Source organism: Amaranthus tricolor, chromosome 7 (genome assembly GCF_026212465.1).
Source record: "Amaranthus tricolor cultivar Red isolate AtriRed21 chromosome 7, ASM2621246v1, whole genome shotgun sequence".
NCBI classification, from domain to species: domain Eukaryota; kingdom Viridiplantae; phylum Streptophyta; class Magnoliopsida; order Caryophyllales; family Amaranthaceae; genus Amaranthus; species Amaranthus tricolor.
Window position 1 is genome coordinate 24670952 of NC_080053.1, and position 23282 is coordinate 24694233.

A 23282-nucleotide genomic window follows, 5' to 3' on the forward strand; every position below is an offset into this window, starting at 1 on the left:
TGTAGATGAGGAGAGTCATTGTGAGTTGTGGCTATGAAGTGTAGAAATAAAGAAGAAGAAGAAGAAGCAAAAGATTACTGCAATCGTCAGCGACGTTGAAGTTGCCAATGACAAATGAGACAAAGAAGTGAGAACAACACAACGAGCTTACATATGAGTCGCGGCCCTACAATCACTAATCAATATGAGGCCGACACTCTGCCTTGCTTGGTATTGTTCCTCGTTAACTGTCAAGGTCTACCAACGTAATTGGATTTCTCTGATTTCAGCGTCCTATGATAAGGGTATGGATTGTCGTCGTCTTACTCTCTCCTAACCATGATCATGACTTCTATGAATGCCATATAGTGGACTTGATAATGATGATGATGATCATGAACTAACGTATGATCAAGGCCTTCGACTCAACGTTGACCAACATTATGACTCTTTTACATGTTATGCAGTAAATCAATATGTCTTATTAATGTCATGCACATGATTATTATCACAACATTTTTTGAAATGTTATGGAGTTATAATCTAGTAGCCCAAATTTCCAAAACTCACATTTGAAATAGCTTCAACGATAAATTAATCCTTCAAATAATGGACATTTGAGCTTGATATGAGTTTGATATGCGTTTTTTTTTTTCTAAAATCCATATTTTACGAATTAATTTAATATAATTTTTTCATTCCAATCCAAATTATAATGAACCAAAATCCAAACCAAATCAAATGAAGAATTTTAGGGGAAAATTCAATCCTAACCGCACATTAAATTTTAAAAAATATAGTAGAAATATAAACCAACAAATCACATTGGTAGGCTAAAAGATACGTAAATCACATTTACCAAATAGAAAACAGAAAAATTCGATGTAAGTTTAGATCATCAAGTCGGATGCATGGGAACTAATTGACACTTCACAATCTTCTTTTTATTTTGAGTAAAGTACTCAAACTTTTATAACACAAATTCATTTTGATTTTTTATTTTTATTTTTAACCTCAATCGAAATTAATTTTTTTATTCAATTTGAGTTTATTAATTTATATTTTTTTTATCCCTTTAGCATTATGTATCACATAGAGATCAATTACTCTTCCAAAAAATAATTAGTAACAAATATAATTATTTTGAGGAAATTTAAATAAATGAATAGAAGTATAGCAAGTAAAACTAGAGCCTAGAGAGTTTGTCCCCCAAGCTTCGTGAAAAGGTGTTCGTTGGCCTTGGTCATACTCATCGTCAATCGACGAATTTTGAAGAATTGCTGTGGCCTGTTAATGGAGAAAACAGAAAGCGACGGACTTTCAGTAAACGCCATAGCCGAAGGAGAACAACAAAGTCGAAGTCCGTCTCAATCATGGCAGTCGTACATATCCGAAGATCTGCCTCGTTCGTTAATGGAATCGACTGATGCTGCAATTCGCTCCGCGCGCTCACTTCATAATGACTCTTCTGCACATCTTCGTTCTTTGCAGGTCAGCTTCTTGTTGACCTAGTTTTTGTATGCATTTCTGACATTGACAGTTTTTTCACTCCCAAATGATTGTCTTTGCAGGATTTTTTGGCAGTTTCAAGGGTTAGGTTTTCTTACTATGAAGATGCTTTGTTCAAGAACTGCAAAGGTAGGTTATTTTGGTGATTTTACTTCATTGAACATTCGTATATGAGCTTTTAGATTACATTATATTAGTAATTGATCATATGCCTGAAACGTTTCCCTAATCATCAAATCGCATTGGATGAATTCTTAAATATTCAGCTACCTAGTTTCAATTTAAGTACTTTATATGATCATTTTCAATCCTGTTCTGTTTAACGTAGTTTGCCTTGTTAGTAGATGGATGATATCATCAGATAGAGATTTGCAAAATGTATATTTCCCTAATTCCTACTTTGGTTGTGTTTGTTTCCAATAAGAACAATTTTGGTTGAGTTTTATTGTTATTTTGTTAATGAAAGTGTTCTCCAATGGAAATTAGGTTTTGTAATCTAACATTTATTGGTTTCTTAGATAGAAAAAATGTCATTAGAAGGGATAATAGAATGAGAGCTTAGGAGAGATGATTGAAGGTCTTAAAATAGGAAGGAAAATGAAAAAATAGAAAGAAAAGGAATTTTCACCTTTGGGAGGGATATGTGACACTTGTAACTACAAACTTGTAAGGCGGAAGTCTATATATATATATATATACATATATATATATATATACATATATATATATATATATACATATATATATATATACATATATATATATACATATATATATATATACATATATATATATATATACATATATATATATATATACATATATATATATATATACATATATATATATATATATATATATATATATATATATATATATATATATATGATTCACTTTATTAATCATCAAATGCCTATAATCTCATTTGTGCTTCAAGATTGACAATCTTTTAAAAAACATGACTCTTGGCATTGTTGCTCACAATCTCCCTTACTTTATATATATATGCTAATTGCTTGATGCTCTTGTCTTGCTTAGTATTGATTATTTTGAATGTCAAATTTTTTGAATAGATGGATTGGCCACCGCATTACAACACCCAAGTATGACAGCTGGCATCTCTTTGGCGGCAATTTTTCTTCTTGTGAGAGGTACGTCCACCCACTTAATCCTTTTTAAATTTTCAAAAATTTTCTTTATGATTGGATGAAATTTTCAAAATGTTTCTTCTTTGAAAGGCTTGGACATTTTTGTTGCTTTTACTTTCCTCTTCGTATGCACTTAGTTGTAAAAGGTGTGAGGCACACTGAGGTGGACAAGGGTGCTGGAGCATAGACAAAACGTGCAAGGCACAAGTGCAAGCTTCTGGTAGGTTAGGCGCGCATTTTCACTCAAAAGTTAAAAGCTTATAAAACAATTTGAAAGCATATTTGATACTTAAGTCAATATTATTTTTATATTATTGTTTCATAAAATATCTAAAGCATTTGTTATCATTGTATTAAGCCACTTATATGATGCAATTTAAACCAAGAGGGTACCTAAATTCACATTCTAAGGCATTATGTTTAATCGCTCTTTATCTAGATTTTAGTTACTATTGCATTGTTATTAAAAAAGAGCGTAAAAAAAGAAAACAAAAATTCAAAGAAGATGAAACTTGAAAGAAGAAACATAGAGGAAAATTAAAAGAGGAAAATAGACATAAATTCGAAGAAAAGGAAATTCAAAAGTAGGGATAGCCAGAAGAAAAAAGAAAAGGAAAAAAGATAAAGAATTTAGATATAGGAAAAAAAAAAGATATCACGTAAATAAATAGATTGAAGAAGAGACAGAAAAAAAGAAGGAAAATATGTAGTCTTGGTGAAGGCATTGAGATTTAAGTGTTCGTACTTTTAGGACTCCAAGTAAATCTTCAAAAACAAGAGAATTTCCCTTTTCCTTTTCATTCTCTTTCGAATAAAAAATAACTCTTTTCTTGTCTAATTCAACTAACACATTATTCTAAAAAGTTTTTTCCCCAAAGAAAACCTAAAGTGCAATAAGCAATAAAAGGTGCACAATAGCTCATGCCTTACATATCTAGGCGAACTAGGCTAAAAGAAGGGATTTTTCTAAAGCCTCTTTCAAAGACGCACTTTTTAAAACTAATCTTATGCATTGCACAATTTTGGAAGTTGATCGTGTTGCTTGTGTTAAAAATTGTAATATTATATATATAAATATCATCTAATTATGTATCTTGTATATTTAGTTGTCCACAAATGTTTGTTATGACTTATTTGGGTAGTGCATGGAGCAAGTAATTTGGACAATGTTCACGTGCACTTATATTTGCGATATTTTTCTAGTGTTGTCACGTGTAAAAGTGGGGGGATGTTGAGAATAGTAGAGTAACCTTAAAGAAAGTTGGCTAGCAAACAATGACAATTACGTCCTACAACGTATGTTGTGCTAGAAATTATCTATTATACTTATTTTTAATGTGTTCAATTTTGAAAATTGAAATTCACAATGATGGTTGACATGATTAGCCATATTTAGTACGAAAGCTCTTCTCAAAGCTTGATTTTTTAGGTATTTGGTCACATAATATTGCATTGCATTAAAAGTAGGTTGCTTCATGTGAATGGAGAATTTGCAGAATAAGAAGACAAGTTCGCTATTTATTTTTGATATTTTAGTATAATATCAATTTGAAAATGCTTTGACCTAGTTCAATGTAGCTTTGTAGGCTTGACCGTGCCTATTTTATCAAGTAAGGAGTAATAAATCTTCATGTATCATCTCGATTTCTTCATAACAAGTAGAGCGGTGACTTGTACTATATCCAAGTTCAAGCCGTTTGATCTATGTGGTTGATGGTGGCTAAGGTAGGAGTTTAAGAAAGGTTGGGATGAATAATCCAGCTTAAGTTGGTTCTTGTTATGAATTTTTCATTTTAATTGTTTCGTGTCTCACACTCAATGTTGGACATTTAGGAGATTATGAGTTAGCTGAGTGCAACACGTATGCATATAAGGCATGAACTAAGGGGCAATAATAATAATAATCAATAGGAAGAACAATCCATGGTGAATGCACATGTGCGAGACGTGAAACAACCATTTGAAAGAAACTTTTGAATTAAGTTAGTTGAATTTGAGGATATGCTAGTGATCATGAGGTATTGTTGGAGTGATAAAGATGGATGTATACTTCTAGTACCATAATTTTTCACTCGATTAGTAGTTGAAGTTGGCAAAACTCTAGTTGTTTAAGACTACAACTATTTAGCTCGAGGGTAAGCAAAGGCAAAATTTCCATGAGGGAAATCCTAAGGGTTAAGGTACACACTAATATAGAAGTAGTGCTAGAGTATAGATATGTTCATACAATCATATATATCATAAAAGAACACAATATATGCTTTGGAGCTAGTTGAAGCAAGGAACAAAATTGTTGATGGAGTGTGTTAGCGAGTTTGAGTGGTTGTATCTGCTATGAAGTTGAGGAGAGTGATGATATTGTGTAAGGCGGTTGATTAATGGTTTCTATGAGGTCTTAAAAGATCATGTCGATGTGAACCCTCATATGAATTATAAAACAACTGTAAATATGGCCTTGAAATTTGAAAGGCAATACAAGAGGCGGAGTCTTAGTACTTGTTTTGTGTGAAGAGCAAGGATGTTCTATGTGGACGACCACTGAAAACGATCTATTGATTAGGTTCATCTAGGCAACCTCAAACTTTTGGGATTTAGTCTTTGTCATTGTTATCGACAATGTTGTTGTGGCGCCTCTGAGAAGGATGTGAAAGACAAGTTGCGCTTCAAGTGTCGTGTTGAAGGGCTCTACATAAATGAATGCATGGCGTTTAGAGTTAGATAATGTTAGGATATTATTTTAACACAAAGTCCAAACATGCCAGTATTGAACGATGCACAACAAGAAAAGGAGGAATCACCTCACATCTTAGATGAAGATGGTTATTCTAAAGAGTTAAAGGATGAAAAAGATAATTTTACACCATGCTGTGCTAGAATCATCATGCAACTAGGGTTGAGAAGTCCAATGATCAATAAGTGTAGGATCAAAGATGCAGTCTACAAAATAAAGTGTATTAGCTAAGAGTTAACGGTAAGACTTGCTTTCAATACTACCCGACTCCATGTCCGACAAACCCAAGTGGTTGGATGATCAACAAGCAGCAGTTGAGCTTTGTGATGTTGTTTGTTTGGATACATGCCTAGGGTGTCCATGGCATTCAAATAGAAAATTGTGCATGGCGGATATACTATTGTTTATATTATACATAATCAAGGTGTTCAAGAGTTAATGGCTTTAGCTCCTTTGAAGGAGACGTCTCTACTCTTAGGCAAGAATATTTACGATGCAAATCACTTATGAGTGAGTAGCTTGGGTGTGGAGCAATCCAAAGCAAAGCCAACATGCTAGTTCAAAGGGGAAACACAAAATGATGTCTAACTCATAAGGGGGTCCATTCCAAGTAGTTGGCCAGTGTGGTACACATTCGTACATAGTGAAGATGAAGGGGCTGTACGATGTGTTGGCAACCTTCAATGTTGATGAACTCTCTTCGTATCCTAATGGAGAGAAAAGGAGGGGAATCCCTTTTTGAAGAGGGGTGAGATGCACTAAATTTAAGTTCATGCATATTTACGTGGTATATGATGGCTAAGGTAGAAGTTTTAGGTTGTTTGGAATCAATAATTCAACTCAAGATGTTTGGTGGATAGTGTATGTCGAGGAGTGGGTGTAGCGTGAGTGTTCGACTTGTGTGTAGCTGGGCCAAATTTGGCAACAACTCGATGGTGGTACAACAACGATTCAACGGTTCATTTTGACTGAGGTGTGATGTTTACGCAACAGTTATGCGAATGTTCAATTTATTGGTTTGAGCATTTTATTCTTTTTCTAGAATTGGGTTATGGTATATGAACTTAAACTTCCCGATGAACTCTTTCATTATAAAGAATGCTATCCCAGTGTCTAATTTTCAAAATTTTGATTCACATTTGTATCGCATGACATGTTACCTAGAATAAAGTGATGAAAGTTATGTCGTGGTCTTGTGGCTGGTGTGGTGGTGAACTGGTGATATCTGTGGCTTGTTAAGTTTGTGAGAGCTTTTGTATTGGTGGCTTTTTAATTTTTTTTTCCCCTTGAAATTTCACTTCTAGAAAGTAAGGTGCAAGCTGTATTGAGGTAATTTATTGCTAGCATTTGGCGAAAGTAGGTTCCTACTATTGTTTTTTTATGTTCTATTGCAAATTTTTGTACATCTTTCTATGGATGTCATTAATCGCTCACGTTTGGCGAAAGTAGGTTCTCTCACCATTGTTTTCTTATGCTCTTTGCAATTTTTGTACATCTTTATGGCCATTTTTGTACATCACAACTTTCATCGGGACCTTGATGGCCATCTTTATTTGTGAGGTGGTTCCTAGTTTAGTAGTTCCTCAAGCTTGCAATGCCACGTTGAAACTATGTACTAATTGTTTTGGGATTGTTTCGGTGCTTTCTGTTATCTTATCAAATTGCTAATATGATGATTTTGGTTTTATGGTTTAATAAGACATGATTGTTCGTTTCCCCATGATTATTTAGTGCTACAGTTTCCACCTTCCTTTGCACAGGTCCTAGAAGATTCTTGCTTCGCCAGACATTGGGACGATTTCAAAGTGAAGAGGTAATTATTTTAGTAACTAAATTTAATGTTTGGACTTTGGTCTATTTCACATTGTTTAATTGATCACTTTGATTAAAATGATTGGCAGTCCAAGGAATGCCCTTAATATTTTATTGCAGTGACTTTAATATTGATAAAAATGAACATGAGTGATACAATTAACATAATATTTAAATCGTGATTATTCATACTTTATAGTACACGAAGAATAGAAACAGCCAGACATGGCATTTAAGGAGTTACTATGATTAATCAAAAAGATTTGTATCTGTCATAAGTAGTGGCAATGTAACCTTGAACTCAATGATTACATTGCCACTACCTATGACTGCTACAAATCTTTCCCATTAATCATAGTAACTCCTTAAGGGCCTTGCCTGTCTCTGTTCTTGTACTATAAGAAGTTTGAAATTTGAGAATTATTGGAGGCAATATTAGTTGGAGTTTTTTTGTCGCGTCATGTGGTGTTCTCACCCTTGGAGCTGACTTAAATGCATGAGCTGTGAAAGTATACACGTTACGCAACAGATTGTCCAAGGTCCATGCTAATTATATTGCTCTCGAGGTGTAATTCTATTTGTTGAACCTTTTAATTCAGTGCCTTGTTTGGGGAGTGTAGTAATAACAACTTTTTGAGTCTACTTTAAAATGTGTTTGATCTCTCATTCATTATTTAAGGTACCCTGTAAAAGGTAGTTAATTTTCAAATTTTTCCGGTAAATGACTTGTGTTACCCACACTTTTGTGAATAGATTAATATTTCATCAGGAAATTTTTTTAATGGTTATCCGTTCAGACATTTTCATCTGACTTATTTGTGTAACAATAATGCAATAAAGGAAGCCGAACATAATTTAGTTAGTTAAGCTTTAAGGGGTCATATGGTAAACTAGAATGCAAATAAGTTTAAGCGGGTGATGATTTTTTTGCAAAGAGATGAAGCTTCACCATAGTGAAAATAGCAAAAACTATGGTTTGAATGTTGAATATGAGTAAAATGGTCACAACAATGTGGTGATGGGGTGCTACTAAATATCGGCTTGACTAACAATGCGATATCCCTTAAATCAGCCAAAATGAGATTTTATAGACCTTTACGTTGCAACTAGTATCGGATTGATGTATGTGAAAACCATTACTACTCAAATGATACAATACGGATGTGACCTTGTTTTTACATTATTGAATTGAGTGGGTGGTTTATTGCTTTGCCTATAAAAGATAAAAAGGAGTCCAACGTTTAAGGGAGAAGAGAAGAGAAATTAGTGGGCTTAGGATGACCTACTCATTGCTAGTACATTTTGAAGACAAAATAGTTGAAGATATGGTCATCTTGAATTTTAAATTAAGGGCATAATATCTAAGATAGATATGCATGTAAGCATGTAACTTTAGCATACTTTTTCCTTACTTTTCACTTCTTTTTCAATTTCTTTACTATACTTAGTTACTATTGGGTTACAACTCATTAGCATACTCTCTTTTCTTTAATATACTTTTGTTTAGTATTTAAGAATTGTGCAAATCTGATTTAATTATCTACTTTACTATTCTATAATATTTTAGTCAAGTATATAATCACTTTTTATTATGCTATTATTATTGTACAATAATGTATAATTTTATTAAATTAGCTAATGAATAATATTATTAATAAAATATTAGGCATGGATTCGTAAAAGTAAAGCATGTTGAAAATTTACTTTATCATGAATTCCATTAATTTGATTAATAATAAGTTAATGAACAAATAAAATATTGTAAAATAATCGCGATCCGTTTTGGACAATCATATTTTTTCCGTTTCCATGATCTGCAAACGCGACCTCATTTTTGCATCATGCATAGTTCAAAACATCGGTTGCATTGTGACTCCATAATATTATAGGTCACGCTAAGCACGAATTCATCTGCATGTTCGTGGAAGTGGTTTTGAGATTGTGACCGTGATCGTATGAGATTTTGCTTTATGTTAGGAAGTCAAAGTTCGTGCGGAATACCGGAATTTCAGTATGAGTTGAGTTGAATATTGAACTTATATAATTGCGTTTTGTTTCTCTTTCCATGCTTAATTTAAGCAATTGTTTGATTGGTGCCATTAATTTTATTTTTCTAGAGCTATGAATGATTAGAATACAAATCTTCTTCTGCGGTTGTGGCCTATGTTTATGTTTCTATTAGTCTAATTTTTTGTGTGGATGATAGAGCAAAGCTTAGTAGTGAGTTAGTAAATTTGTGAACGGAAGTTACGGAGAGAGATCAACAATAAAATTTGTAGTTCATTGATGGAGAGAGATCAACAATAATTTTTAATGGACAATTCTAATGTATGTCCACATCACCTTAGATTCCATGTAGTTCCCTACTTAGCCAATTCTCATAAAAGAAGGATCTCCCCATACCTTACATTATTTTGAAATAATTCATACTTGGGTTTATTACGAGTGAAACTTTAATAGGTAGATTGTTGTGATTGGTGTGACTTGAGTGCACATTTGATGAGGTGCATTCATGTGTGACCTTTGGGATGGAATCCCATGAATGTGTTAAGTTGGTGTATTAAGTTGATTATTGTGGTTTATGATGGTGATTAAGTATGGATTAATAAGGTAATGAAGTGTGAAGAGTTATGGGATTTAATGGAGAAGTGCAAAGGGCTCCTAGGATGCTGTTTTTGACTCTTCATATACTTAGGGATGTTTCATTATCATTTAATCATAGCTTTAATGTACTTAATGTTACTTAGTATGATCTCTCCTATAAATAGAGAGCTCTCATTCACTTTGTAAGTGGTGAATATATCCACAAATACACCCCAAGCCAAACACTAGCCTATATCTCTTCTCTATTGTAATTCTCCATATTTGAGAGTTCTTTGAACTCCTTTTGATAATATAAGAGATACTACACACCGGAGGACGTAGCCTTAGTTGGGTGAACCTCGTTAAATCTTTGTGTCGTTTTATTGCTTTATTTTCTCCTATAAACATCGATATCATTGATAGTGTAATTTGTTTGTCACTAAAACTTCATACACTCGATCTTGGCAATATTGGAGTTTGAAACACATTGTTCGAACTCTAATACATCGTCGTTTTTCATAGATTAATAATACCAATGTTTTCTAAACCTAGATGGTTCAGAAATTGTAAAGTTACCTCAAGTGGGAGAGAATTTACCTCTATCAAATGCAGCTTTATCCTAATTTGGTCTTGCGTATCATAACTATTTTTTCTTGCAAATTACCTATAGACTTAGCATGTGCATAGATAGAATCATGAGGTGCATGAATGATGAATTAAAATGTTTTCAGCATTGGTATATCTTAGACATACAAATAGTGCAATCAAGTGATGTGCTTGTGTTTTAGAGTTTTAATTGGTTTATTTTTTATAGGCTTGGGCTAGTTCAACTTCAAATTGTTCCTATAAAGTGTTCCGCGCCACCCACTACTAGGCCATAGGCATTTCTGTAATATTTAGAAGAAAATAGGTCTTATTTTAAAGGACTTTGCACATAAATTAGAAGTAAAAAGTAGAAATCGTCTAGTCCAGCCTATATCTGGACCACACAGGAGTCTGAGAATGAAATTTCTCGACCATTTCCATCTTGACAGTCCAAACTCCAAACTGGTTTATAAACAACACTAACACTATGTTTGGATAGGAGGATATTGTGGGAAAGAAAGGGAAGGGAAATGGAGGGATTGCATTTCCTTCATTTGGATGCCAATAATGGAAGGGAGGGAAATGGAGGAAAGGGAAATTGGAAAGAGGAGCTCCTTTACAGTTTAACAAAAACAAGTTCTGTTAGAAAACATCATTAGGTATCCATCTTATAAGTTATTTTATCTTTATGATCTATACTTCGTATATAACATGTAATTACAAGGAAATAATACTCACTCATGCAACTGGTTGTATAGTCTAAGGAGGTGTTTGGTATGGGAACATAAAATGTAATGGAAAGGGAAATGTTAAAGAGGAGTAAGAGTAAGGGTAAGGGTATGGGTTGTAGTTATATGTTTGGTATAAAAATATAAGAGAAATACTTGATCATAGAAAGAGAATTTGTTACTTGTGTTCAAGACGCTTAAACTACAAATGTGATGACAACACCTTTGCCTCAATCACAAAATGCTTTCACCTCTCAATCAAATTAAGCTTCACTCACTCATTCCCATGGATTGATTTGAAAACACAACTCAATTCACTCGTTAATTATGATCACCAAGAAAAAGCAAAATAATTTTCTAAACCTGAGAATTTAATTCCAAAATTTCCATTGAATTACACAAGCAAGCACTCCTTCATATAGGGGTTAAGAAGTCATAAGCCTATTCTGATAGCAAATCTAATCTTCTTAGGACTCACAAATGTGTTAAAAATGTGATTTAAGTGTGATTGCTTTCCCACCATGGTGCAAAGCACAATTGTTTTTCGGCTAGTTGACAACCTATATTGTCAATATTATTTAAATAAAATTGCTAATATTATTAGCAGTTTTTAAACGTTGCGATAAAAAAACGTCAAAATAGTACTTCTATTAGAACTAAAATTGAAGGAGCAATGAGAATCGGTCTTCGCTTAGTTGGATTTGTTTGTCGTTGCCCTTTCCCTCAGCCTACCCTATATTCATTAAAAAAAGTGTGAAAATTTTCTATTTAGGGTACAAATCTTTATGTTTGAACCTCGATAGGAAATATTAATATTTAAATTTTTACATTTTTCTGGTGATGTGAAATTCTATGCATCCTGATCATTTTGAGGTCAGTATATTTTAGCGGAGCATGATGGTATTCTTAGAAAACACACTTACTGGTTGGAGAATTAACTATGGACAGCATAACTTTTACGGTGTATTGCATGATTAATTATAGACGTTTTACCTAAAATGCAAATCCTGTGTTGAAGGGTTTTTTTTCCTGAAAGAGAAGTTTAATGTGTTTACTGAATTAATCTTTTATTTTCTCGAGCAAAATGCAGGCGCGGTTTATTAGAGCTGAGAACAATTTGAAGTCATTGAATTCTTCTGTTGATTTAATGAAGAAGGAAAGCATGAAACTGCTTCAAAGGGCAACTCTCGCTGAAAAGGAGATGATAAACGGCCAGACTGAACTAATGTATATGAGTTTATGTACCACCTCTGCTGCTATGCAGCCAATGGTTGCTTGTTTCTCATGTTTTGAAAGCTTTTTGCAGGAAAGTGAGTAAACAGATGCAGCACCTCACCAAGTCCGTGGATCATGTTGAAAGTCAAGCTGCAGGTGCATTTTTCTATTGGGTTTTCTGTTGTGGTTTTTCTGAATGGGCTGTTACTGTTTGTGCCAGTTGTGACAAGCAACAGTATGGCCTATGAGCTGTTTTTGGCTGTATAAATCTAAATGATTTTCCTATTAATTGATTATATTAATATTTCAATCCGGAACTTCCTTCCCTCAGAGGTTTGGTGATACATAGTGTGTCATGACTTTATTTCAAGTTAGTATAAATATGCGCAAAACAGGACCATGTCTCCAATGTCCTGAATTTTTGACATTCTGCATTTAGAGTTGGAATACAGATATACTTCACTCACAGGCTTGACTTGTTAGTCTTTCTTATAATGTAGATGTTAGGATTAATGGGTGACTTTAGTTTACCAAGTGATTAGGACTTAGTTACAATACAACATCGATAATGTCAAAGCCTTAATCCCAAAAGATTGAGGTCAAATGGAACAGCCTTGGATAACTGTAGGAAGTGTATTGGAAGAATTGGGGACCAACAGACACGTATAGAGATGAAAAAGGGAACTCAGAGACTTCTGCCCCTGCACTGCTTGAACGAGCAGGCACAGCAGCTAGCTTCTGGCATAAAGCTGTTGCCTCAGGCCTTCATATGTTGAGTTCTTGCCTCACCCTAAATTGCTCTTTAAATACCTACACTCCCAGGTCATTCTTGGTATGATAATAGTCTCTTCGAAAGCTACCTTACTTGCCGTATTTTTCTCCCTATGATATATTAGCCTCACTTCCCCACAAAAATACTTTTCCATTGTAATTTCTATCAAGTTTTGATCTTTTCTCCTTAAACACACAATCAATACAACTCTAGCTAGGTGTGGATGTAGCCAATTTATGGTGAACCACGTAATCATTGTATTTTATTTGTTTATTTATGCTGTGTTATTGCTTTAATCATCAATCATCTGCATATTTGCTAGTTCATTGACAGCACCATAAACTACCCTTCTTTCTCAACTTTCTTTTATTGTATCTAACGCTTCTGCATCGGTGTCGCACCAAATCTTTCAGTAGTGATGATTTTGTTACATCTTTTTCAGGTTTGGTGGATCTTCTACGGGAGATACCAGGCAGGGAAGCATTGCAACTTCGAGCAGAGGCAAGTCCATTTATGGTTTTTGACGTTTAACATGAATGCCTCTGTGTTTGTTGGTTCATAATACTTCTCAAATAATTTTTTACTGTAATTTGCACTTCTATTGAATCAGCCTCTTCTCATTGTGAAGAATCTACTCAACTTTGGATTTCTTATGCATAGTCTTTTAAAGTGCTTTCCTGAAAATGTGTCATTTAATGTGTATCCATTCATCTTAATTTATGTGCGTAGTTCCTTATCTTTCATATTCCAACGAGATCAATTTTACAGATGTTTCATGAGAAGCGAAGTATATTCTTTTGAGCTCTTTTTGTTTGTAAATATCCTCATTGATATATTTACTTTTGCATATTGTTCATCTCTCACTGTTGATCAGGTTGCTTCAGTTGCATCTCTTATCAAGCAGCAAAAAAATATTTTGGCAAAAAGGAGGATCAAATTAATCGAAATGGGAGTTCCAGTCTGATGCAAAATTTATCAAGATGGTTCAGGTTGCTGATCACCATTTACATCTATGCATATCAACAAGTAGAATTACAGGTTACAAATTCTGCAATGCCTCCTATCTGCCCTTTTGAGTAATCTTTGTCGTGCCAACTTTTAAATAAACTCGGCAAGAATTGTGTATTCACATTGTGAAATTATTTATTAAATTTGAGCTTTTCTCGTGATATCTTATCCTGGCATATCATATTTTTTTAGTTGCATCATGTTCAGCGTTTCGCGTGGGTCTATATTTTTTTTTGGGAGTAGATCAGGGAATCTCTACGAACTATGGGCAAGGGAGAAAAGGATTAAAGACTTCCTAGTAGTGGTGAGAATCAAACTGCTGGCTAAAAAAAAAAATTCAACTACTAGATTAACCCGTAATTCTCGAGCTTTTGGTCTTATTTGAGCATTTCTATTTTTTTAATTTTGCTATTCTAGAATAAGTTACAAGCAAGTGGAAGACATATGTAGATAAATATGAAGAATGGGGTCAAGAGAAATTGTGATGTTAAAAATAGAAGCATTAAAATCCAAGGATGGTTTACATGGAATCAACATGAATTGGTACTTGAAAAATCGTCATTGACTTACATGTACATCAAGCAGCATCTAAAAATGTAGAAGTTAAATTATTTTAAAGTTCTTTAAAGCAGAGAATCATGTCATATTTCAATTGAAATATATATAACTAACTTTTAATTAACCTTTTATAACTGAAGTTTTGGGTTTGATTCTCGATATCTTCTTTTTAGTTCTTTAAATTGAAAAACAAATGTTTAACTCTGCAAAGCTCCATCTTCTAAGCAAGAGGAAGTTAGTATAAGGATCATTCTTTATCATAATAATCACCCTTTGGAATTTTTAATATTAACTGCTTGATCTTAAATTAATGGCTATGATTAATACAAAATTAATTTTTAAAAAACCAATCAAATAAGAAAAAAATTTAGGATTTAAATACTTGAAGCCTAAAAATATTTCCACATTTATTTCTTAAAAAAATACAAATAATAAATAAATAAATAATAAATAAACCAAAATTCATAATTTTTCATCCTCTACGGAATGAGGCTCGTATTGCTGTATTTTAATGTATGTTTCAGATTTTGTATTTTAAGAAAACTACATTGTACCTTACCTAAAAAAATTTTCACGGAAAAATCTCGAAATTTAATGTTAGATGAGGTGTTATACTTCTATATTTGACTTTTACGTAATTCAATGTTATTTTGATCATTTATGTACTATTATACTAAATTACAAAACATTAGTATTAAAATATGTGATTAGATGATTTAAATAACTACTTGACTATATTTTTTTTACAAATTAGTTGCAATGTATAAAATAAACTTGAACGATAAATGTAGTGATCGTAAGTTTGTAATATAACAAGTATTTCAAAACATAGAAAATACTCTCTCTGTTTTCAAATATTCTTCTTAAATAGAATTTATGAATATTAGTGTCAAACTTTTGACTATGATTTTTCTATCAATCTATATGAAAAAATATATTTATGTGGTATCTTGATAGATTTGTCTTAATATATATATTTTCTAGATATTAAGTTTTTAGAATTTTTAAAAACTCACAATTAAAATTATTTGAGTTTTAAGTTTGCATCAAAATCTGCGAAAAAAAAAATAAATGGAAAGAACAACTAAACTAAAAAAGAGGGAGTACAAATTTGGAAAAGTTTTCACCCAAGCTGCCTTGTATAATTATAATTAGGTGCAATTTGCCGACCATTATTTAAGGAAAAAAGTAAATGAAGTTGGGGAAGAAAATTACTCATGTGAAAAATGCAGAGATATAAAAGGAAAAAATGGGGAATGACTTGTATGAAGGTGAATTCAGTGATTCTCCGATTTACGAGTAAAAAACGCATTGCTGTTAGGATGTGAATATGAATAATATGCCACTGCCACTCTCTGTAGGATTAAAAACGCCAAACCCTAATTCTCACTTTCTCTCTCTTCCTCTTTCTCTTCCTCTGCTCTTTCCCTAATTCAATCTTACAATCTTAATTCAGTTTATACTGGAGATTTAATTATGTTGTTTTTGAATAAGTAGAATCGAAAACGAAGATTAGTGAATTGATTCAGTTGATTGATTGATTGATTGTTTGATTTGATTTGATATGGAGAGTAACTCGGGAGGAAATGATGTAGAGTTGATGTGCAAGACGCTTCAAGTCGAACACAAACTATTTTATTTCGATCTTAAGGAAAATCCAAGGGGTCGTTACCTTAAAATTTCTGAAAAGACTTCTGCTACTAGGTCTACTATTATTGTTCCTTCTAATGGAGTTTCTTGGTTTTTAGATCTCTTCAATTATTATGTTAATTCTGAAGAACAAGATAGTTTTAGCAAAGAATTGCAGCTTGATGCTAAGGTTTGCCTTTTCAAATTCAACTTTTTTGTTTGCTTTCTGTTTAAACACTGTTTCACTTTTGTTATCCTGTTTCAGGTGTTTTACTTCGATGTCGGCGAGAATCGAAGAGGTCGCTTTTTGAAGGTTAATTCTTTAATTTTTTTTCTTTTGTATGGATCTGCCTTGTGTACCCAATTTCTTGACTGGTTCTCCCATTGGTTATGCTAAAATTGAATGGGAGGAAATGGAGGGATAGAAAGAAGGGAAGTGAAGGGTTGACATGCTATTAATTTGGATACAAAAGTTCGGACAAGTTTCGGCGTTTGTATTTTTTCTTGAAGGCTTATAATGAATTGCTATGCTCTTTTTTATTCTGGATAATACTTATGTTTTAATTTGCGATGTTTTTTCAATCTTCAACATGTTTTGAGAACTTAATTATTATATGCTGTTCACAATTATTGCAACTAAAGGAAGTCAGAAAGATTCTTAATGATTGTTCAATTCTGATGTTTATGGAGTATTTGCTCACTACTGTACTCTTCTTTTTTGACGTGATCATAATTTATGAAAGGCCTTTTTATATGAGGATTTGCTCCACCTGATTCTCACTTGTTTTTGAAAATAAGATAAAATCTTACTCACTTTGAGATTAAGACAAAATTTGATTCTCACTCTCACTTCTATAACTAAATTAAATTTTGATTCTCACACTTATTTAAGAAATTATGATAAGTGTAGACCAATGCTAACGATGGCCAGTAATTATAGATAAGTGACATGAGTTCAGATAATAGGGTCAAACACCTTCTATGTATCACATTTTCCAACATTTATTTGGGATGACTAACTCTCAGTAGAGTTGATGAACAAAATCTCCAAAACGTTCTCATTGATATCACAAGTTAGGGCAATGTTTTATACAAAGAGAAGGGCGAAAGAGGAAGGAAAAACCAAGAAATGAAATTAAATAGTTTCTAATATTTTGGATTTGAAAACATATAGGAGATAGAAAAAGAGGGAGATAAAAACTCCAAAACATTCATTCAAGGGTCTTCCTCCTAGGGATCCTCACATATCCCTATACATACAAGGGATGTTGTTCCCACCCCATTCTTTGCCCTTCCTTTACTTCCAATTCCCGCAAAAAAGTATGTTAGCTAATTGGTCTAGTATTAAAAATGAATCAAAAGGGAAGGAAAAGATAACAACAGGGAACCAAAGAAACGGAAGACAAGTAAACTTTTTATTTGGTTCGATTGACAGGAATTGGTGCTTTTGTGTTGATTTTATTCATTAGGAAATGGTAGAATTGCGTAATTGATTAATCCATCGATTAACCCAATGCTATTAAGTGAGTTACACTAAGGTGGCGTTAGGGGTTGAAATATGATGTTTTTCAATTGACCTTTGATAGCAACATCACATAGAGAAAATTGGACATGATTATGAGTTATTTTACTATGGTCTATTATAATCTAAATTCAAATAACTATAAATCTTTGGCTTTTACGATATTTGGCACATAACCTATTTTAGAGGGAATGGAAAAAAGTACGTAGAAAACTTGAGTCATTAACTTTCATCTCAAACACTAATGTGGATAGAAGTAATTTGACCTTGTTTGCCAACTTCTAGATGCATATGTTGTGCTTGTCTCTTGAAAATCTCGAGGTACGTTCCGGCATCATAGTGCAAAAATGCAGTATGGTCATGATGACCCTGTGTTACACTAACAGAATAATGAGGTAACATTGATGATGTGGTTGTTGTACCACCGTACATCAACCTGGACTTTGGCCTAAGGGGGTGTTGTTCAAACTTTTTACAATGTGGGGAGTTCTGGTTCAGTACATTGAAAGCATTTATATAACTCAGCCAATATAATACAATGAAGCCTTGTTTTTGCACAGTGTCGAGCAGTTCACTATGAAGAAATGCCTTCGGCCACACTTCTCATCATTTTTGGTTTATTACTTTTTTATTGTGTGCAATTTCTCTCTATGAAATAAATTGCTCTCTTTTATGATTTGCAGGTATCCGAAGCTTCCATGAGTAGAAACCGCAGTACTATTATCATTCCCGCTGGAAGCACAAGAGACGAAGGATGGGCTGCATTCCGTAACATCTTGGCTGAGATAAATGAAGCACTAGTTTTCATCATGTCTAATCAGGTTTGTTTCTTGATACCTCTGTGTGCTCTTTAGTAATTATGTTCTTTTGCTAATTTTACTTTCTGAGTACAGCAAAATTCTGAAGCTTCAGAACGCCTTGTTGGTCTCTCTGACGATGTTGGTGCTGGCTTTATAGCTGGGCATAGCACTCAATCTACTCCTTCAGAAATTCCTGTGGACAGGTCTGCTGATCTCCCTGCTCAGGATGAAATTAATAACAACTTGGGAGCCTCCTCTAAAGTTATCAGAGTTGACCAGAAGAGGTTTTTCTTTGACCTCGGTAGCAATAACAGGGGACACTTTCTAAGGATATCCGAGGTAAAAGATTATTTATGTGCAACTTTATTTCTCTGTCCATCCCTTTTCAGTATTGCGTTTCAAAGGTGATTGGTCCGCGTTGCTCATCCATATTTATGTGCAACTAGAGGTGTTCATTCGGGTAATCGGGTTGATCTCGGGTTATTTGTTTCGGGTCGGTTTGAAATCGGATTTTGAGTCCAGATTGTTTTTCATAAATGAAAAACAATTTTGAAGTCAGGTCAAATCTAGTTCGGTTAGAAAGTCGGGTGAATTTCAGGTCATTGAGTCATTGAATATGTTTAGAATACCTCTATGTGCAACTTTGTTTCTTTCTATCCCATTCTTCCTTTTTTTCAAGTACTGTGCTTTGAACTAAAATATTTGGCACCAAAATGCAGGTAACTGGTCCTGATCGTTCATCCATCATTCTTCCGTTATCTGGATTAAAACAATTCCATGAAATGGTGACACATTTTGTGGAGATTAGTAAAGACAAAATCGAGGGAATGGCTAGTGCAAACGTACGGACAGTGGATCCTCCTCAAAGATAAATCGCTTACATCTCAGAAGTGAATTATTTGATTTGGATTTGAGAATGTCAATGAATCCTTATCATTCTCGATTTACAGTGATGAAGTAGTAGTCGTGAATTCGTATTCAGATGTTCAGTTACATTTTTTGTCTTTCTTTTTCCCTGTTGTATTGAGCTGAGCTGAGCTATATTTAAGCCTGACAATAATATTTGTTTGATTAATGCACTAAGGGAAGAATATTTGGTTTTAGTCACAATGGAATAACAAAAATGTCTGTGACTTTGTTAATGTCAAAATCTGTTATGTCCCAGCAATGCTCCATTCGACCGTGTATTTGACATGGTTTGTTTTGAACGTTGGTTATGGTACATGTTGGCAAACGTACCTCTTGAAAAAAAACTCCTTTTTTGGCTTGTTTAAGGAGTTTTTTCCATGATGATGGGTGGACCGAAGTGCCCTTTGCAAATGTTACTTTCTTAGTTGCTTGTTTGATCCGTTCAAGTGTTGGAATTTTATTGGCTTGCTAAAGAGATAAGTTAGTTTTTAGGAGGGAAAATTATTATAAACTATCTACAAAAATCTCATTTTTGTGAAAAAGTACTTAGATTAAATTTTTTTTATCAAAAACTATTTAAAAAATTTAATTTGTTTGTCAAAAAATACCTTATAATGGAACTATCTCTTCTTACTTTAGTCAAATTTAACAAAATAAAATAAAACTACCTAGAAAATCATTTGCCAATGCACCAGGGATTTTCAAAAGTCATTTCCCCCAATTTGCATCCACTGAAGTATGCCATTAGTTTAGGGTTTTCTAACCAGGCATCTTTCTCTTCCTCGAATGCAGCTCATCATCCCCAAATGCTCACCAGTAAGTCTGCCATCTTCCATAACGTGATTTCCGCCATTGATTTTGATTCCTCATGTAAGTTTTTATTTGCTTCAAAATTGTGATTTACTTCACTTAAATTGGATGATGAAGATATTAATATTAGAAGAAGGAAGAAGATAAAGAAGGAGGATAAGTTAGTGGAACGAAGAAGTTGTTGCTTCAAATGTTAATGGGTGGCTTTTAGAATAAGTCACAAGACTTGCACATGACAAAATAAAATGGAAAAAAGGACGGCTTCTATTATAAAGTTCTCTTTGACAAAAAAAAAAAAAAAGAATTTCTAGCTAGTTTTTGACAAAAAAAATTGTTCTAGGTGGTTTAACAAAAGTGTAGTTTTTTTAGGTAGTTTTTAACAATTTTTTCTTTTTAGGAAGATATTTTGGTAAAATTAGATTAGATATGGCTAGTTGTTTATTGAAAGAGTGAGAATGAGAGTGTTTTGCCAAAACAGTTGATAGCTGGTAATTAATTACATTGATTGATTTAGCTATATGATTATATTGACTTGTTTGACCAGTTAATTTAGAACTCGCTCCTATGAACAGTTTGTTCAAAAATAATTTATTCATAATAATAAGTTGTTTTAAGCGATCAATTTACCAAATACTATTATTGAATGGTTTGATCACCTAACTCTCTACTTTGTATAAAAATAAGCAAAAATTACCTAATAAGTTTTTGTCAAACACCCCTAGTAAGTCAACGGGGACGTTTGGTAAAATGACTTATTAAACAATTTTAGCTTATTTTGATACAATAGAAGATTGATTGGTTAAACCAGCTCATGGCTCATGCTAATGTTTGGTGAATAAGTTGGATGAAACAGTTTATTGATATGAATAAGCAGGTTTTTAACAAGTTGCTCATAGCAATGAGTTCAAAATCAGGTGGTCAAACCAGTTAATAAAATCAGTTGGTCAAATCAGCCACTGTAATCAGTTAATGTTTGCCAAACACCTCTAAAAGCTAATGAAAAAGTCAATTAAATTAGCTTTTTATTTGGCTTAAAGGCTGGCTTACCAAATACTTTTTTTTTTCTTTTTCACCAACTAAAAAGCCAAAAATTACACACACACATATCAAGCTTATATGTTAACAGTGAGAAGCATGATACTCTTTAGCAAAAACCTATTACTTTTAATAAAAATTTAGGCAAAAACTTACAAAAAAGTGTTTTTTTTTTTATATAAACATGTGTTACTTTTTGGCAAAAAAATAATACTTTCGAAACAAAATAATTTTTTTCCAAAGAAGTTCGACGAAAAAAATATTGATAAAGTGACAAAAAAGTGTTTCCTTTTAACTAAGATATAGTTACTTTTTGACAAAAAAGTGTTATTTTTGTATATATATATATATATATATATATATATATTATATATATATATATATATATATATATATATATATATATATATATATATATATATATAAGAACGTAATTTTAATAATACAACCAATGTATATATATTTAGATCGAGAAAATTCTAATATAAAATTTACATAAATCTTGTGAGAGACGTATCTGATTGGGCTAACCATTGTATTTTAAGAAAAAGGAAAATATAGTCTAACTGTATGCTTACTTGAAAAGATTTTAGGATACTTTAAGTAGGCATTTAAGATACGTCAAGTAGGGGTTTGCAATATGTCAAGTAGGTGTTTTTAGCATGCTGAAGTTGTTAAGTAGGTGTTTTTAATTGTCTGATTCTTGTAAATCTTGCACATCTACTTGGTATACCTCAAAACACCTATTTGACATACCTCAAACAAATACTTGACATGACTCAAATACCTAATTTACATGCCCAAATCCATACTTAATATACCTCAAACACTTACTTGACAACCCAAAATACATGTTTGGTACACCCGAATACCTATTTGGTATTTCTCAAATCTCTACGTAACATACATCAAACACCTATTAGGTATACCCTAAATGTCTAATTGGTATATCCCAAATACCTATTTGGTATACCCCAAACAATTATTTGATAACCCCAAATAACTACTTGGTATACTTTAAATATGTGCTTGATATATCTCAAACCCATACTTGATATACCTCAAACCTTACTTGACAACTCCAATTACCTATTGATATATGTCAAATTCCTACTTGAAATACCCAAATTGATAAATTTCAAATCCTACTTGATATAACGTAAAACCTTACTTTATATACCCTAAATCCCCACCATAGTGATGTTTAAAAAATAATTAATTAATTTGTTCTAAGCCTCCTGTGAGTCGTCTCTCAACATTAAGATCCTACCTACAATAAAGATTGATCGCCCATTTTTGAATCATAAGATCATTGAATCGTCAATTAGGATTGTGATTTTAATAACCATACTTGACATTTTTGAAAAAATTAGTATCCTTAAATTGTGAAATTGAAGCAAGGTGAGCATGAAAGGGTGCAAACTGGTATAGGCAGGTAAATATAAAGAGGATAAGACTGTATACTTATCACCTACTCACTAATCATGACATATAAGTCATTCTATACTCATATCTATTCCACCTTCATATCCATAACTACAGTACAAATTCCGTAAAATTTTACCCATCTGGTATCCAAACATATAAGATGCCACAAATAGAGGTGTTCATTCGAGTCATTAAGTCGATTTCCAGTCAGCTATTTTGAATCGATTTAAAATTAATCTTCCGTTTATGTTAGTTTTTACATAATTATTAAACTATTTTTATATCAAGTCAAATCAAATTCAACTACAATAACAAATAATTATTAGATGATCTAAATTCGAATTTGTTTTGAACTCTTGTAGGCTCTAGCTATGCCTATAATCTTGGGCCTTGAGGAGGCATGTAAGAAGTACCCCGTGGGCGTGGTTGCGTCATGCGTGGAGTGATTTGAATCACCCCATTTATTTTTTTTTATTATTTTTAATTTCTACTTTAAATCAAACAAAATTAAAACCCTTTTC

At 32.8% G+C, this 23282-nt stretch overlaps 2 protein-coding genes across 2 annotated transcripts; both read left to right on the forward strand.

Moving 5' to 3' along the window:
* The first annotated feature begins 1142 nt into the window (after window positions 1-1142).
* LOC130817360 (RGS1-HXK1-interacting protein 1) lies at window positions 1143-14231 on the forward strand. Its single transcript, XM_057683022.1, has 8 exons — window positions 1143-1470; window positions 1551-1617; window positions 2562-2639; window positions 7128-7180; window positions 12166-12302; window positions 12382-12446; window positions 13505-13563; window positions 13937-14231. Exons 1-8 carry the CDS (start codon window positions 1273-1275, stop codon window positions 14024-14026), a joined length of 747 nt encoding a protein of 248 aa, XP_057539005.1. The 5' UTR covers window positions 1143-1272; the 3' UTR covers window positions 14027-14231.
* A 1729-nt stretch (window positions 14232-15960) lies between these two features.
* Window positions 15961-19742, forward strand: LOC130817361 (transcription factor Pur-alpha 1). Its single transcript, XM_057683023.1, has 5 exons — window positions 15961-16447; window positions 16523-16570; window positions 18463-18600; window positions 18673-18918; window positions 19299-19742. The coding sequence occupies exons 1-5, from the start codon at window positions 16193-16195 to the stop codon at window positions 19449-19451; spliced, it is 840 nt and encodes a 279-aa protein (XP_057539006.1). The 5' UTR covers window positions 15961-16192; the 3' UTR covers window positions 19452-19742.
* Window positions 19743-23282: the final 3540 nt, after the last annotated feature.

Excerpts from the sequence above, each read along its gene's own strand:
- LOC130817360 (XM_057683022.1), top strand. The coding sequence starts at position 1,273 with ATGGAGAAAACAGAAAGCGACGGACTTTCAGTAAACGCCATAGCCGAA. Across the intron at positions 1,471-1,550 it reads CACATCTTCGTTCTTTGCAG|GATTTTTTGGCAGTTTCAAG; the intron begins GTCAGCTTCTTG and ends TTGTCTTTGCAG. Across the intron at positions 7,181-12,165 it reads GACGATTTCAAAGTGAAGAG|GCGCGGTTTATTAGAGCTGA; the intron begins GTAATTATTTTA and ends AGCAAAATGCAG.
- LOC130817361 (XM_057683023.1), top strand. The coding sequence starts at position 16,193 with ATGGAGAGTAACTCGGGAGGAAATGATGTAGAGTTGATGTGCAAGACG. Across the intron at positions 16,448-16,522 it reads AATTGCAGCTTGATGCTAAG|GTGTTTTACTTCGATGTCGG; the intron begins GTTTGCCTTTTC and ends ATCCTGTTTCAG. Across the intron at positions 16,571-18,462 it reads GAAGAGGTCGCTTTTTGAAG|GTATCCGAAGCTTCCATGAG; the intron begins GTTAATTCTTTA and ends TATGATTTGCAG.